The sequence below is a fragment of the Rhineura floridana genome, chromosome 17, assembly GCF_030035675.1.
Source record: "Rhineura floridana isolate rRhiFlo1 chromosome 17, rRhiFlo1.hap2, whole genome shotgun sequence".
NCBI lineage: Eukaryota > Metazoa > Chordata > Lepidosauria > Squamata > Rhineuridae > Rhineura > Rhineura floridana.
Window position 1 is genome coordinate 15,504,643 of NC_084496.1, and position 15,628 is coordinate 15,520,270.

A 15,628-nucleotide genomic window follows, 5' to 3' on the forward strand; every position below is an offset into this window, starting at 1 on the left:
AGTTAAAGACCTTATATTGGAAGACAATCTTACTCAGCCACAAGTGATTGCCAATGAATGAATGAATTACTCCACTCCCAGCCACTGAACTCTATAGCTCCTTCCAAGTGATTGTTGGCCTCTCTGTGGCTTCTCTCACAAGTTTCCTCCTTGTTCGAGCACTGAGTTTTGAGGGATGGCCTTTTCTTGGCAGTGCCTGGGTGGTGTGATGCAGCCTCCTCTTCCTGGTTATTGATCCAATGGTGCTCACTGGGCTATCCAAATACTTGGATATTATTTGGTACCCTTTTCCTAATCTATGCATTTGTATTACATTATCTCTCACTTCTGTAGAATGCTCTTTGGTCTTCATTTTCATTCAGATCCACAGACTGACCAATGATCCTTCTACAGTGGGGTTTTTATCCTGACAATGTGACAGCAACTTTAATGGTTCACAGGTGGAGCCAATTGGTAAGAGCTCCACAGCACAGGGGTTGAATACTTATGCAAGCAACATGTTTCAGTTTTTTATGCTTCTTACAAATATTTCCCAACATAAAATCAATGTCACCTTACAATAATTGATTTTGAGTTTCAGTGTTTCAAAATAAAATATTACACAGAACGAAATTACAATGTACCTTTTGTAATTCAGTAATATGAGAGCATTGGTCAGGGGTCTGACTACTTTTGCAACGCACTGTGTGTGGGGTGGAAATTGTTCCAGGGCTTAATTTTTTTGTGGAAAATCTTCTGTTTCATAATTTTAGTAGTAGCAATACAATATTAGGCAAGCTTGGCAGTTTCAAAATTTCTAGCTTTGTTTACTAAATACATGTACAATACACATGCTAAATTAGATCATTCTCTAGGGCATCCAAAAAGTTTCTGATGCAGACTGAAAAACTTTCCAATGCAAGTCACCCTATGCAAATTAGCCTACTTTGCACTTTTCCAATTCCCCCCCAAAACCCACATCATTGGTAATAAGATTTATTGATATGTAAACTGCAAAAAAAAAAAAAAAGCCAAACACTGCAAATTGGCTTGCCAAGTTGCAATGTGAAAAAAATTGTGCTGTGGCCACAAGTCATATGGGCAATAAGGTCCACTTGCATCAAGGTAGTCGCAAGATGTTAAATGGCTGTTACAACATGAATGAAATCTTAGTTTCTCAGCTCTAAAACAGTATGCAGAGCCATGTATGTTGCACAGAAAATATGATGTTCCATTTTTGGATATGTGCCCTGTTGCATTGTGGAGATTGACCTCCTACAGTCTCCTACTCTTCTGTTTAGAGTAGAAGAAATTACTTCTTGTTGAGCAGAGAAAAAGAAGTTTCTTGCCTCAGCAGAAACCAGTTTTTTTTTTAAAAAAATGAGACCACTTAAGTGTTTTGTTTAATATTTTTAAAGAAAATGGTGCCCTAGAATATTTCCAGATTATGACATCATCATTTGCCTACTAGAATCCTATTGGTTGAAGAAAGCAATTGTTATGTAATGCATATTCTGGTATCTGGTTTGTTGGGCAATGACAGATGCATTGCATCATCTCACAAAAGGGCAAAACTAAGTTGCGGCATTCCAGTTCTAAAACTAAACAGAAGATAACGTATACTAGAAGAGAGGAATGTAAGTTTTTGACAAATTTTAATTTGACAGATTAACGAATTTATAAATCCATACGCTCTTTTTGCCCTCCAAAATGGAGATGTCCAAAGCAGCTAACGCAAACTCAAACAACATAAAAATAGCAACATCAGCACACATCAAAATCTGAAGCAGTTATAATATGCAGATTAAACAACAGAAATAAAACTGGAATTGGTGGGACTCAATTTGAAGCAAGATACTGTGGTTTATGGTTCCCTTTGACTGCTTTGGTTCCAAAGAATGAATGAATAGAAAAATGGCCTTTCATTCTAACAATGAGTTGTTGTTTTTGTTGTTGGCCCATTTTGGATGTAGCACTAAACCATAGTTTTATGATTTTCTGCTCATAGTTTTCTGCTCATGAATGAGCAAAAGCAAACCTCTGGCTCATGCACTTCCCCTTCCCTCTCCTCTTCCCGAAAGCAGCAAGGAGCAAATGGGAAACATCTGCTTCCTGTTCTTAAACTAATCCAAGTTTATCGTTATGTCCAAACGGGAAGTGGGAGCTGTGGTTAGTTTAAATTATTGTTTGTTGAAACAAGCCTGGATTATGCTTTGATCCTGATTTGTATCAGCAAACCATAGCTTAAAGTAACCACACTTCAGGCATAATGATAAACTCTCTTTATAGAAGAGTGGAAGGAGATGCTTCCAATCTCTTCCTTGCAGCCATGCCGGGGGGGGGGAGGGATTGCATGTGAGCCCAAGGATTGCTTGTTCACATAACAGTAAACTATAATGTTGCATCTAAAATGGGTCATTTCTTCAGTATCTCGAGAAGCATCTACACTGAGGTTTTGGAAATGTGCAGTTAATCACAGTTAATCTTTCAGTTTGCATTAAAGTGCCAAAAGGCAGATTAATCAATTTTTAAAAATCTTTGCTTCATAAACTTAGTGACAGTGAGTGTTTAACTGTTTTTTTGCCTTATTTCAGGTTCATATTGAGATTCACTAACTTGTGACTTATGCTGCAACTAAAAGGCAATCCACCGTATACTGTGGTTCAGTACAATGCAGAGTTTGGAGGATAGACGAGTGATGCATCTCTCTTATATTAATATGGAAAAGGGAGACGATTTAGGACACCAGCAGCTGCACAAAAATGGCCTAAATGAGCAGAATGAGATTCTTCGTCTTCCAAATATCCATTCATTAGTGAACAATTCTCACATGGATAATAATCATTTGCAAAAGGAGTTTTTCTCTCTTAAGATTAGGAACTGCGCTCTATTTAAAGCTGTTCCATTGCCTCATATTGGCAAAAAAATGCCACCACATCTGAGCGATACAGCAAGTGGAGCTGCATCCTCAAAGGAATCACTTGGTCTGCTCTTTTCTCCAGAAAAAGGTACATTTGAGAAGCTCTTTAAACACTTTGAAGGCGCTGCAGTGATAGGATGGCTGCAGAGAGCCCACAACTTCATTGGTGACATGGGCACATGGAGTTATTGTGGTGATAATTTTGTACGCTTTGCACACTTCTGGATATCTGAGCTCCAGTACAATCAAAAACAGCAACTGTTAGAACTGGAAATGGGGGTTATTGAGGATGAAGTACGCCTTGCATTTGAGGGATCAGACTCCAAGGAATTCCAGCCATCGGATTTGAATTCCATTCTTGCTGCTGTACTGAGTGAATATCCTGTGGGACTTGTGAACAACCAGAACCCATATGTTTTTCTTGACTACTTAAACCTTATGTCTTCAGCTGATACATCTGGATATAAGAAAATGCTTTCAAGTATACAGTACACAACCAAGAACCCTCAGATAGCTCAGTGGTTACTAGCTATACGAGCATTTGCGCTTGCAAATCTCTGGCATGCAATAGTGAAGGTAAAAGCACAATAGTTCTAAAATGCTGGTGCCGGTTTGTTGTAATGTTTATTATAAAGTACTTTCAAGATCCATAATGTGTCGATAGAAAATACAAGAGGTGTTGGGTAGTAATAACAAAGATTTGGGAAATTACAGTTAGTGTGAATGGTGTATATTGAAGGAGATGTTTTTAATATTTTCGGGCCTATTGAGTAAATTGTGGGCTGCAGAGATGTCTGAGAAGAGTGTTAAGGACATCATCCTGCTATTTCTAATATTAATATTAATAGGACTATAGGCACATTCACACCATATATTTATTCTACTGTTATTAACAGTCATGATTCCCCCCAAAGTATTCTGGCAACTATAGTTTGCTTAAGGGATGCTGAGAGTTGATAGAAGACCTCTATTCCCCTCACAGAGCAACAGTTCCCAGAGTGTTCTGGGAAGAGGGACTGACTGTTAAACCACTCTAGCCATTGTAGTTCTTTGAGAGGAATAGGGGTCTCCTAATGACTCCCAGCACCCTCCACAAGCTACACTTCCCAGAATTCTTGGGGGGAAGCCGTGATTGTTTAAAATGGAATAATAGTAGAATAAATGTATGGTGTGAAGGTGGCCCTGGTTTGAACTTTATACCCCTGTGGGCTGTTTCAAATGTATTATGGTGGCAAATACATTTTTTCATTGCATGTACACATGGCAAGAACAATGCCAGTTTTATGCTGTTGTGCATCCCTAATGTGCATGATGGATTAACGCAAGTATTGTGAGCACACATTATCTTTTTAAACGTAACATGTGAAGCATCCTCGACCTTCGTTGGGTCTTTCTAAGTTTACTTATTTTTGTTCAGATAGTTCAACTGTAATGCCAAAATTGGCAACATCCAACAAACCATGGTTTGTAAGGATTTGAAAACATGATTTGAACTGTTTTGCAAACCACAGTTCAGGTAAACTAGTTTGGCATTCCATCCAATCAAACAGAAAATGCCATTGCTTCCACTCTCTGAGCCCATTGTTTGAGATTTCCCAGAGAAGGCAGTGGAAGGGGAAAGCCATACAACCCATGTCTTTTCCTGTATGTCTTCATCACAAATCCTGGTTTGGCATTGCATTTGAACAAATCCTATAAGAAAACTCCCTATTGCAGCAACATTAACAGGGTCTTTTTATTCTAAGTATATCTCTGATACTGAACACGCTCATGTGCTTTTTCTAAAACAGCTGGTTACTCTATAGAGCTGTGAGGTTTATCTGTAAGCAGTGAATATGCCTAAAGGTCAACACAAATGTCTCTTTACTAGTCTCAGTTATGTTCATCCAGGATGGAATTATAATAAAAATGTCTGCTAGCAGCCACTTTAAAAAATGAACTTTGCAAATGTACATAAGTGTCTGGCCCCTGGCTACTATTGGCATCAGTCAGTTATCCTTGGGGCCAGTTCATATCTGCTGTTGCTAACAGTGGTTTATTGAGGTTTCTAAGTGGAGATACCAGGGGTGAAACTGGGTAAAGTATGTGCCATGCTATTAAACTGTGCTTAAACGTGAGGGTACAGCAGGCTTCCCCAACATAGGGCCTTTCAGATATTTTGGTCTACAACCGCCATCAGCCATAACCATCATGACCAGTGGGCAGGGATAATAGTAGTCCAAAACAGGGTACCAGGGCAGGAAGGAGAGGAAAGCTGGTGTTCAGTATTGGGTAATAATTTGCCATGGATGTGAGCCTTCATCTTATATTTTTTTAAAAATTAAACGAGTTGGAATACTGGAGGAACCTTGTGTCAGACTCTCCTCTTATTTTTTTTATTTTTCCCAGTGGTGTTTCATTTATTAACGGGGAAAACAACCAAGAGTCTTGGGGCAGCATTAAAGGTCAACAGATTTATTATTGCATAATCTCTTGCGGACCAAGCAATCTTGTATCTCTGTGTACTCTCTCTCTTTTCATGCCTTTGATTAAGTGGACTCTGGTCCATGAAAGCTTATGCACATTAAATCTCATAGTCTTTAAGGTGCCCCAAGACTCTTTTGAGTGTGTGCTGGTTCCCCTCAAGTTATAAAGACTTGTCTCCTTGCAGCTTTTTACTTATTTTGTACACACACACACATATACATATTCTAATTTTTAGAGCTGAGAGTAATTTACCAGCCCAAAATCAGGACACTTGCAGTCAAAGCCTTCATTTCAAATTGTGAATAAGATCTATGAGGAAACTGTTACATTGTAGATAGAAAAATGAGGTTTTAAGCTATTAAGAAAAGATGTTGGAAAGCTGCCTTAGTAACTTTCAGCTGGAGCTGTGAGGCAATATGTATCACAGATGCACAGTCCTTAATACTGTAATTGTAACATAAGTTTGTAGTGTAGTCCCTCTATTCAACCATTAATTGCAGTTTTTTTAATGCCAAATACAGAGGATTTTTTGTGAGTGCTAGCATAATCAGCTTCTAGAAGATCACAGAATGGAAGAGTTGGAAGGGGTTTATAAAGTCATTGAGTCCAACCTGCTCAATGCAGGTCTTCTTTTTCCTATACTCATAATGTAGCTATTCCAACCAATGCCAAAACTACTGTTTTGTCTTGAGTTTGTGTGTGTTTTTAATACTGGATGACATAAAAGTTCTTGAATTTTAAAGAAAATCTATATCCAAATGGAGAACCAAATATGTTGCAATCAAAAATCTATTCTCAAGCGAGCAGAATGTAGCTGCCCCCTTTAGGTATTAGCCTTCCACATAGGCTTCATTACATTATCTCGACCCCCATGTAGTTGAAGCTTCAGACTGCGTGGAGGAGTCTACATGAGTAATAGCTGACTCCCGCTTCAGACTTGCCCACTATGTGAAGGTTGGAGGAGCAGGTGGCATGACATCAGGGAAGAGTCAGCATCACAGCCCCATTCCCCGATACGCACTACTTAGCCCATTAGTTAGTGGCTAATGTGTGTGAACAGGATTAGTTAAACTCTTGAAAGATAGAGTACATTGCCCACGCACAAAACAATGGCTTGGCCATCTTTAGTGGTATGTTCATGCTCTGCTTTCAGTGTTTTTCATGTGTTTTTAACCTTTTAAAACTCCTTGAGCCAGAGCAAGCATAACGTTTCCCATCCCTGAACCATGCTTCAAGGATTGGAAATGGGCCTTGGGTTTAGAATGTCCTCTAGAATGCAATTTCCTTCCCTCCCTTTTACTATCTTTAACCGAACTTCAGTGTCATGCCAACATATTAACACTAATCAGGGTTTGCTTCTGACACTTTAGATTTGAAGCTGATTTCAAATCCTGGATTAGGACCAAACTGTAGGTAGTGTTAACCCTGGCTAACATCTGTGTAGGATGTGTAGCATCAAACCATGATTAAGGGGTGGCAGTTATATGTCTATGCTAGTTCAGTGTCTTGAGATCCATTACCTTTAACAGCAGATTTGGTAGTGCAAGTTTTGTTAGCTTTGGCTGGCTTCAGTCTACTGCCTTACATCTTATTCTGATATATTTATATAATTTAGGAGTTTCTCTGTATATGATCATGATAATTTTCTGTACGCTGAACATGTTGAGGTCCCAGAATAAGCCAGGGGATCACTTGGGTCTTAAGGCATTTGTTGAGGATAGGGAGCATAAAACATAATTGGAAATCTTAGTTAACTATGCTTATTAAGATCAGGGCTGGGGAACCTTAAGCCCTTCAAATGTTGCTGGACTACAGTTTTCTTCATCCCTGATTGCTGGCCATGCTGGCTGGGGTAGATGGGAATTGGCATCCAACAACATCTGAAGGGCCACAAGTTCCCCAACCCTGGTTTAGATCCTGATGACTATTTTAACTGACCTTTAGATACTGCAAAATAGTTTCTCTGTAAAGAGACCTCAGTATGGTTTTTATATTGTATTGATCCTGTAGGGGTTTTTGTGTGTAAAATATTGATTGGTTTTACTCAGAGCAACTGCTTGGCATTGGTCTTTTTGATACTCTCACCCAGATGCATAATCGTCCAGTTAGGTGTCACTTAAGAGCAGAAACATCATTACAGGTTTCGGTAGGTGTTTGGGGCAAAGATTTCAGATGCTACTTTTTTTGTATAGTTCAAGAGTATCAGCACAAAGCAGTGGCTTTCTAGAACACTTCTCCCCTATACCTCATAATAACCAGAGACAAAGATGCTCCTGAAGAATAATTACATGTGCTCTAAAATATTTGAGGATGAGTGAGAATTGAGGCACCCTTGCCCTCCCTGTTCGGTATCTCTGCATAAAAGGGGTGCATGTGTGCATTCAACTACTAAGATATATTTGCAAATTTGCAAAATACCAGAAGCTTGAGACAGAACTGCAGGATACGATGCACGCAGTGATATCTTACAGATGTTTGTGTGTGTTTTATAAGCCAGAGGTGGCTCATTGTTTTGCTGTAAACATTTCATCAGTTCAAGCTGCAATAATCATTAAGACCTATGGAATTAATGATAGGGGCTGGGATCCAGAGAAGAATGCAACTAGTTCTGCATGCCCAAGGGGACTTTGGGCTTGTGTTTTTTGAACAGCAGTGCTTCATGACACAAGTTCTTATCACAATGAAGGGAGCTTCCAAGAACCTACTGGCGACTGGATCCTATCTAAAACATCTGTATCTGTGTCGTGTGTATGTGTAATTTTCTAGCATTACTTTAAAAGCATCCTGAGTGAATTTAATGCACTTGTACTTTTAATGAAAATTGTGTACTTGCCTTGTATTTTGACTATTAAAAACCTGGATGGTAACGTTCTAGCAGAACTGAAAGGAAAGTAAGTTTAGTGAAGTTATTAACAGTATGATCCACAGCTCCATTAAGCTAAAGAATTTAAGATAAAGTTCTGCCTGATCCTATGTATTTTATCCCATAGTGTTCACTCAGGCTTACTCCCAGGTAAGTGTGTGTACAGGATTGTGACCTTGCCTTTTATTTCAGTGGGACTGGCATCCTAATCCTAAATGCACTTATTATTCAGAGGTCCCATGCAGTCTAAAGAGGCTTGCTGTCCAAGTACATAAATTTAGGAGTGAAACCTCTATCAGTAACGATTCAAATAAGTTGCTTTAATTGGGCTGTGGATTATAGCGTTGTACTTGTAAAGTCTGCACTTTATATTGGGGTGGGGAGGAATTTATTTTTAAAGAAGTTTCTTTTACTGCTGGAATTATTTAACTGACAATGAAGGCTTATATAAAAATAAACAAAATGCTTTGTTCTTGGCATGGGAGGGGAAGTAAGGAGTGTGTATAAATCAAAGAGGGGCTTGTTTACATTACAGTTACACTAAGGCATACAGTGGTGTTCTACCACTTTTACTGTAAGTTGCATCCTAGACCATTTTTGTAGAAGAAGAGTCTTTAAAATGGAAGAAAGAGGTTGATCTAGAAAGCTAAGGCGGATGTAGGAATGGTCATTCTTGGTAAATGTCCTTTACAACCTTAAGCTGCAAATTAGAGACCAGCTAAAGCTCTGTAATTACAGAAACAATGTGTCCTTGCATCTGAGTGAGATTTGTCGTTTTGAAAATGGGATTTCAGGCAGCTTGAATTGCTTTCTAAATGTCCTTGAGGATTTACTATATAGTAGCAAAATATCTATAGGAGTCTGGGGTCCAGGATGGACTAATGTCCACACCACAGACAAACTTGCCTTATTCATGTGACATTCATTTTCTAAAAGAGTTGATGTTTCCAGAGTATTGACAAAATTAATATTAAACTATAAGATTGTTCACTAAATGTCATGCTTTTAAAATTCAGTTCTATAAGGCATTGGTCAAAACCCAGCTCTCTTCTGAACAACCTATCAAGAGTTCTGTTTCTGCTACTAGAAAGCAATCCAGTGAAGTGGTTAAAGAAAGGTAAGAATACTTATATTTAGAAAAAGAAGCACTTCAGTAGCATATTTCCTGACTAAAGTATTGTATGTTAAACTAGAAATGCCACAAATGCTGCGCTGCTTTATGAAATCATTGGGTAGAATCCACCAGGACGTATCCTTTTCAATACAACTTGCACATGAGAGATGTTCCTGGTTGATTGTGGCCGTTGTCTTAAAGTTAGATCATGCTTTTATATAAGCTTGAACGGAATACGTGCCTGTACTAAATTTCATACGTAATGCCAAAAATCACAGCACAGTAATGGTTCTTCGTTTATGTCAATAGTCTCGCTTGTTAGATACTTTTAATAACCACAGAAGTTTGTAGAAAGGCTTTTTAAAAACATTTAATGTAGTGGGTAGGTGGAAATGCTTATATATACTACATATCTAAATCACAGTGAAGCCTTGCACAACTGAAAGATTTGCAGTATGTGAATGAAAAATACTTAATTGGTTTGCTTGCTTCATGGAAGGAACTAACATAGCATTGTCTATTCTATAGTGCAAAAAATTGTGTGTTCGTTTTCTTCCTCTTTTAAGGTGCAGCTTCTCAGTTGGCATCCTATCCGCAACCTTAATTAATTTCATTGGAATTTGTGCAAGGGCCCCATTGAAATCTATTGATGTTGTTTTGCAGAACAGCTTAGTCAATTGCATTTCTAGGTTTCCCTATATATACACAGTGGGACATTGACTGAAATGCTAAAATTTAAGGGTCTTGACTCCGTCACATGTGCACAGTACCCCAATGCAGAAGAGTTCTACCAGGTGTGTTTTCCCCAGTCTCGCAACACAGGTTTTAAATCTAAGCAGTGTACAAGGGATCATAGAATAGTTTAATTGGAAGGGGCCTATAAAGCCATCGAGTTCAACCTCCTGCTCAATGCAGGAATCCAACTTAAAGCATACCGGACAGGTGGCTGTCCAGCTGCCTCTTGAACGCCTCCACTTTTGGACAGCCCACCACCTCCCTAGGGAATTAGTTCCATTGCTGTCTTGCTCTAACAGTAAGTTTTTTGTAATGTTTAGTTGAAATCTGACTTTCTGTAACTTGAGCCCATTATTCTGTGACCTGCACTCTAGGATGAGTGAGAAGAGATCCTGGCCCTCCTCTGTGTGACAACCTTTCAAGTATTTGAAGAGTGCTATCATATCTCCCCTCAGTCTTCTCTTCTCCAGACTAAACATGCCCAGTTCTTTCATTCTCTCCTCATAGGGACTTTGTTTCCAGTCCCCTGATCATTGTTGTTGCCCTCCTCTGAACCTGTTCCAGTTTGTCTGCATCCTTCTTAAAGTGCGGTGTCCAGTCATTAATAAAAATGTTGAAGAGCACTGCACCCAGGACCAAGGACTGCTGCACCCCACTTGTTACCTTCCCCAACTTTGAGAAAGAACCATTGATAAGCACTCTTTGAGTACAATTCTGTAGCCAACTGTGGATCCACCTGATAGTTCTTCCGTCTAGACCACATTTAGCTAGCTTGCTAATCAGAATATCATGGGGCAGTTTGTCAAAAGCTTTGCTGAAGTCGAGATATATTATGTCCACAGCATTCCCACAGTCTACAAGGGAGGTTACCCGATCAAAAAATGAGATGAGATTAGTTTGGCAAGATTTGTTCTTCATAAATCCATGTTGGCTTCTAGTAATCACCATTGTTTTCAAGGTGCTTACAGACTGACTGCTTTATAATCTGCTCCAGAATTTTCCCAGGGATTGATGTCAGGCTGACTTGTCTGTAGTTTCCAAGTTCCTCCTTTTTCCTTTTTGAAGATAGGGACAACATTAGCTCTCCTTCAGTCATTCAGCATTTCACCCATCCTCCACGATTTCGCAAATATAATAAATAGTGGTTCCAAAAGTTCTTTGTAGGAATTGAGCACTTTTGCCTTTTCTTTGACATCTGTTATCATTTTGCCATCCTCATTGAGTACCTCTACCACCATTTCTTTTCTCTGTCTTTTACTATGGATATACCTTTGTTGCTTTTAGCATCCCTCCCCAACGTCAGCTCATTCTCAGTTTTAGTCTTCCTCACACCAAATCTGCAATTCCATGCTGCATGTCTGTACCTTGTACATCTGTTTGTGATCTGGCCTTTCTTCCACTTCCTTTATTTGTCCTTTTTTGTTTTCAGGTCATCTCTAAGCTTTTTGTGAATCCACATTGGCTTCTTCTGCTGTCTTCTCCTTTTTTTCCTTGATGGAATTGTTTGCCATTGTACCATTAGAATTTCCTTTTTTTGAGGAAAACTTAGAAACTTCCACCCTTCTTGGACTTCTTTTCTCATTAGAGTCTCTTGCCTTGGAACCTTACATATTTGAGTTTATTAAATAAGCTTTCCTGAAGTCCAGGGTACGCATATGGCTACTCTCAGCTTTTGCTTCTTTTAAAATTAAGAACTCAAGCATAAAGTGGTCACTTTCCTCTAGAGTTCCCATAACTGCCACTTCATCCGCTAAGTCATTTCTGTTGATTAGAATCAAGTCAAGGATAGCTGGTCATCTAGTTCACCTGTCGTGTATGCTTTAACCTGGATTCTTGCACTGAGCAGGGGGTTGGATTCAATGGCCTTATAGGCTCCTTCCAACTCTACATTTCTGGGATTCTATGACCTCCCATATCCAGTCCTCCCAGGGTATATCAGGTACCTAAGGACATGGGAGGTGCACATAAGACCTCCCATTTTTTCCAGTGCCTTCTCACATTGTCTATATGCATAACTAAAAAAACTCAAAGGGCTGCCTCAAAGGTCCACCTACTGCAGCATCCTAAGTCTCACAGTGGCGAGCCAGATGTCTCCAGAAAGCCCACTTCAGCTCAGTTGCATCCCAGCAGCAGGTGTTCAGTGAAATGCTGCGTTTGAACATGGACATTCTCTGGCCATTGTGACTACTAGCTATTGATTGGCCTCTTCTTCAATTTGTCTAATTCTCTTTTCAAAACTTCTAAGCCTGGACCCATCTCCACATCTTATGGCAGCGGATACATTGTGTGAAGTGCTTTCCCCATGAGCTTGCATTGGGATGGGGGAACGGAGATAATGAGCTCTTCTGAGCAATGTCGGACTCTTCTGTAGGTGCTGTGCTTGCACTCCACTAGATTTTCTGTCAAGAAAATGTTTAATTCTTGTTGGTGTGTTTCTGTAGTAATTGTTCTAGTGCAGGGATGGAGAGCCTTTGGCTCTCCAGATGTTACAGAACTGCAATTCCCATCATCCCTGGCCATTGGCCATGCTTGCTGGGGCTGATGGGAACTGGGAGTTCAGCAACATCTGGAGGGTCAAAGGCACCCCATCCCTGTTGCGGTGGGCTGCTCAGCGTTTTAGATTTGGCACTATTAGGCAGATTCTTACAGTGGCTTTCTAGATCATAACATTTTACTAGAAATTATTTTGAGAGGGGCTTCTGTAGCACATTAGAATTCTGTTTACAACAGAAGCAAAACAGGAGTGCATTAATGTTTGTACAAATATGTGACTTTCTCAAAGCTGGTGATGGGGCTGCATGGTTACATCACAGGAAGGAGTTGGAGGTCAAAGCTTAGTCAATGTTTTTAAATGGTATATTTTTCAGAATCCAAATGTTACCTGCAAATTTGCTGAATTTTAAACTTTTCTGTCACCATTGTCATTGCAATTAGCATAATATATCACGACTGAAAACCTCATAGACACTGTGATGATTTAAAATTTGAATGTGAAATGCCACAGGATGCTTTTTACTGAGCTGCGTTGAAAAGGATAAATAAAAAGTCATGTTGGAAAGCATGGAACACGTTTTGCTTTTTTCTGTCTTGTTTCCCAGCTTTGTCATTCTTCATAGCAGGCCATAATGTTACTGTCATCCACTTTTTTGATCCTTCTTTCTGCTGTCACATAAAATTGGAAGGACAGTTATTGGCACTGGCCAGGGTCCAAAGAACTATGGAGCAAGGTCTGTAGAACCAAGGGGACTTTGGAGTTGTTCTTCCACAAATAGTAATTATCTACCCCTTACGTTTTGGTAAGCTGCTTTTGATACTGAGGGGATTTTCACAAATGGCTTGTGATAGGTGGTGGCTGTGGCTGTCCAGAGGCAAAAAATTGTAGAAACGTAGGAAGAAGTCTTAGAACATTGGTCCATCCACCTCAGTATTATCTGCACTGTCTGGCAGTGGCTCTCCAGTGTTTCAGGCTGGGGTCTCTCCCAACCGTACCTGGAGATCAAACATGGAACCTTTTGCATGCAAAGCAGATGCTCTACCACTAAACTATGGCCCTTCCAAGTCAAATACCACTGTGTGTGTTTCCTAGGAAGTTGCTACATACCAGTTCAGAACATTTGTCCTGTCTAGCCCAGTATTGTCTCCTCTGACTGGCAGCTTTCCATCTGAAGTCTTTACCATCATCTCCTACCTGACTCTTTTAACTGGATATGCGAAGGATTGAACCTAAAACCTGTGTGCAAAGTACGTGGTCTACCAGTCAGTCATATTTTTATTGTATATAAATCACAAAAAAGCAGGAAAACCAAATAATAAATGAAACACACATTTTCTGAATTGCAAATTTTCATAACTGAAAATGATATGGTTTCCCAGATCATTTGGATTTTTAAAAAATCCTGTTGGCAATTGCCACTGTTTTGGGACCAAAAAAGTGGGCCATAACTTTCTCATTAGTCTTCCACTGAGCTGTAAGACGCATAATGAAAAGACCTTATTCATTAGAAAAGATAATAATGCTGGGAAAAACAGAAGGGAGTAGAAAAAGAGGAAGGCCAAACGAGATGGATTGATTCCATAAAGGAAGCCACATACCTGAACTTACAAGATCTGAACAGGGTGGTTCATGACAGATGCTCTTGGAGGTCACTGATTCATAGGGTCGCCATAAGTTGTAATCGACTTGAAGACACATAACAACTACAAAGCTCTTTGCAGTCAAAGTAGGCCTTTAAACTGTGCAAACTTCAGGCTTGTTGGATCTACTTTGCTGTTTTTAGTAGAACACCGAGATCTGCCACAGACCCAGGTGCGAAAAAAACGACACACAGAATAAAAGAGCAAGGTATCTCTAAGCCTTGGATTTCATTTTCAGGACTGGAACTGAACTGAGCTGTTAGTCCTATTCACAAATATGTCCATTCCTGATGAGCTTTCTTCATTTTCAGCGGGTTAATGTAGGTAGCAAATGCCTGTCGCGTTGTTGCCGCCATCATTAAAACAACTGGATGTTGGAAGAAAATCTTTGCTGATCTACTACAAATCACCCAGAGATCCCAGATCTACTGTCTACCCACCCCTTCTTTAAACTAGCCTCTGGATGTAGGGGTTAAAGTTTTGCTTAGAGATGTATCCAGAAATTTGTGAAGCCATGGGGAGAAAAATGTTTTTCCTAGGGGGATATCCCCCAAATATTTCTTAGTCCCTTGGTTAGCTTGCTTACACCCAGTTTCACTGACTTGAGATGTATTTGTCTGCATGAGGTGTGAGGAACCTTTGTCTCTCCAGATGTTTGCTGAACTGCAATTCCTATCATCTTTGACCATTTCTATGCTTACTGGTGCTGATGAGAGTTGAATTTTAGCAACATTTGGAGGGACAGAGGTTCCCCACATCTGGTCTGCACAAGCCGTTATTTCAATGTGAGAGCCCTCTCTTACATCCCACTTGATTCAGTCTTGGGCATTCTCCAAACTCTGTCGTTTTGAGTCTCTCTAGGCAGTGATTCCCACAATCAGTTTCTCAAGTGGCACCAGGACATCACCAAGTAGGATGTTATCCACCAATAGCTTGAAGAGGCAGAAAAAAAGTCAGAGCTCCAGGTTGCTTCTGGGAAACTCCTCCCCCTGGAGCCTTAGTTCATTCTTTTATGCCTCGCTTGAACAGGCGTTTCTTAGCTAAAGCTCTTCTGGTCCTTTGAATCCTTGCAATTTCCATATGAACGTGTAGAAGTGTAACCAGCATTGTAATTGGAGTAAAGCACATTCCTTTCTTCATGGTGTTACTCTGAATGTCTTACTGCTGTTTTATTGCTTCGTTTTTTCAGTCCATGTAAACACCACCACTTATGTTCAGACTGACCATCCACCTGCCAAAACCTACTGTTGTGCATACTGGCAACCACAAGCACACACTGCCAGCAGGCCCACCATAAATTGTTTGAGAAACTAAGCAGTACTTACGTGTATGTTTTAAAGGTCTATATCCCATATTTCCTACAAAAAACACTTGTAAAATACAAAATATTGTTGCAGTGCAAGATTGAAAACATGTA

At 39.8% G+C, this 15,628-nt stretch overlaps 1 protein-coding gene across 6 annotated transcripts in view; it reads left to right on the forward strand.

Moving 5' to 3' along the window:
- Window positions 1–15,628, forward strand: part of LOC133371768 (small integral membrane protein 10-like protein 2A) — a 37,929-nt gene that overhangs the window by 4,224 nt on the left and 18,077 nt on the right. For 2 of the 6 annotated variants that reach the window (XM_061599537.1, XM_061599538.1), the window contains exon 2: window positions 2,574–2,685. The exons of 1 other annotated variant lie outside the window; for it this stretch is intronic. In XM_061599537.1, coding sequence (XP_061455521.1) covers window positions 2,574–2,601 — 28 coding nt within the window. In that variant the 3' untranslated portion in view covers window positions 2,602–2,685. Of the gene's footprint in view, window positions 1–2,573; window positions 3,476–9,244; window positions 9,346–9,908; window positions 13,139–15,628 lie in introns of those variants that run through there. 3 more of the 6 variants (XM_061599534.1, XM_061599533.1, XM_061599535.1) reach the window with 3 other exon arrangements.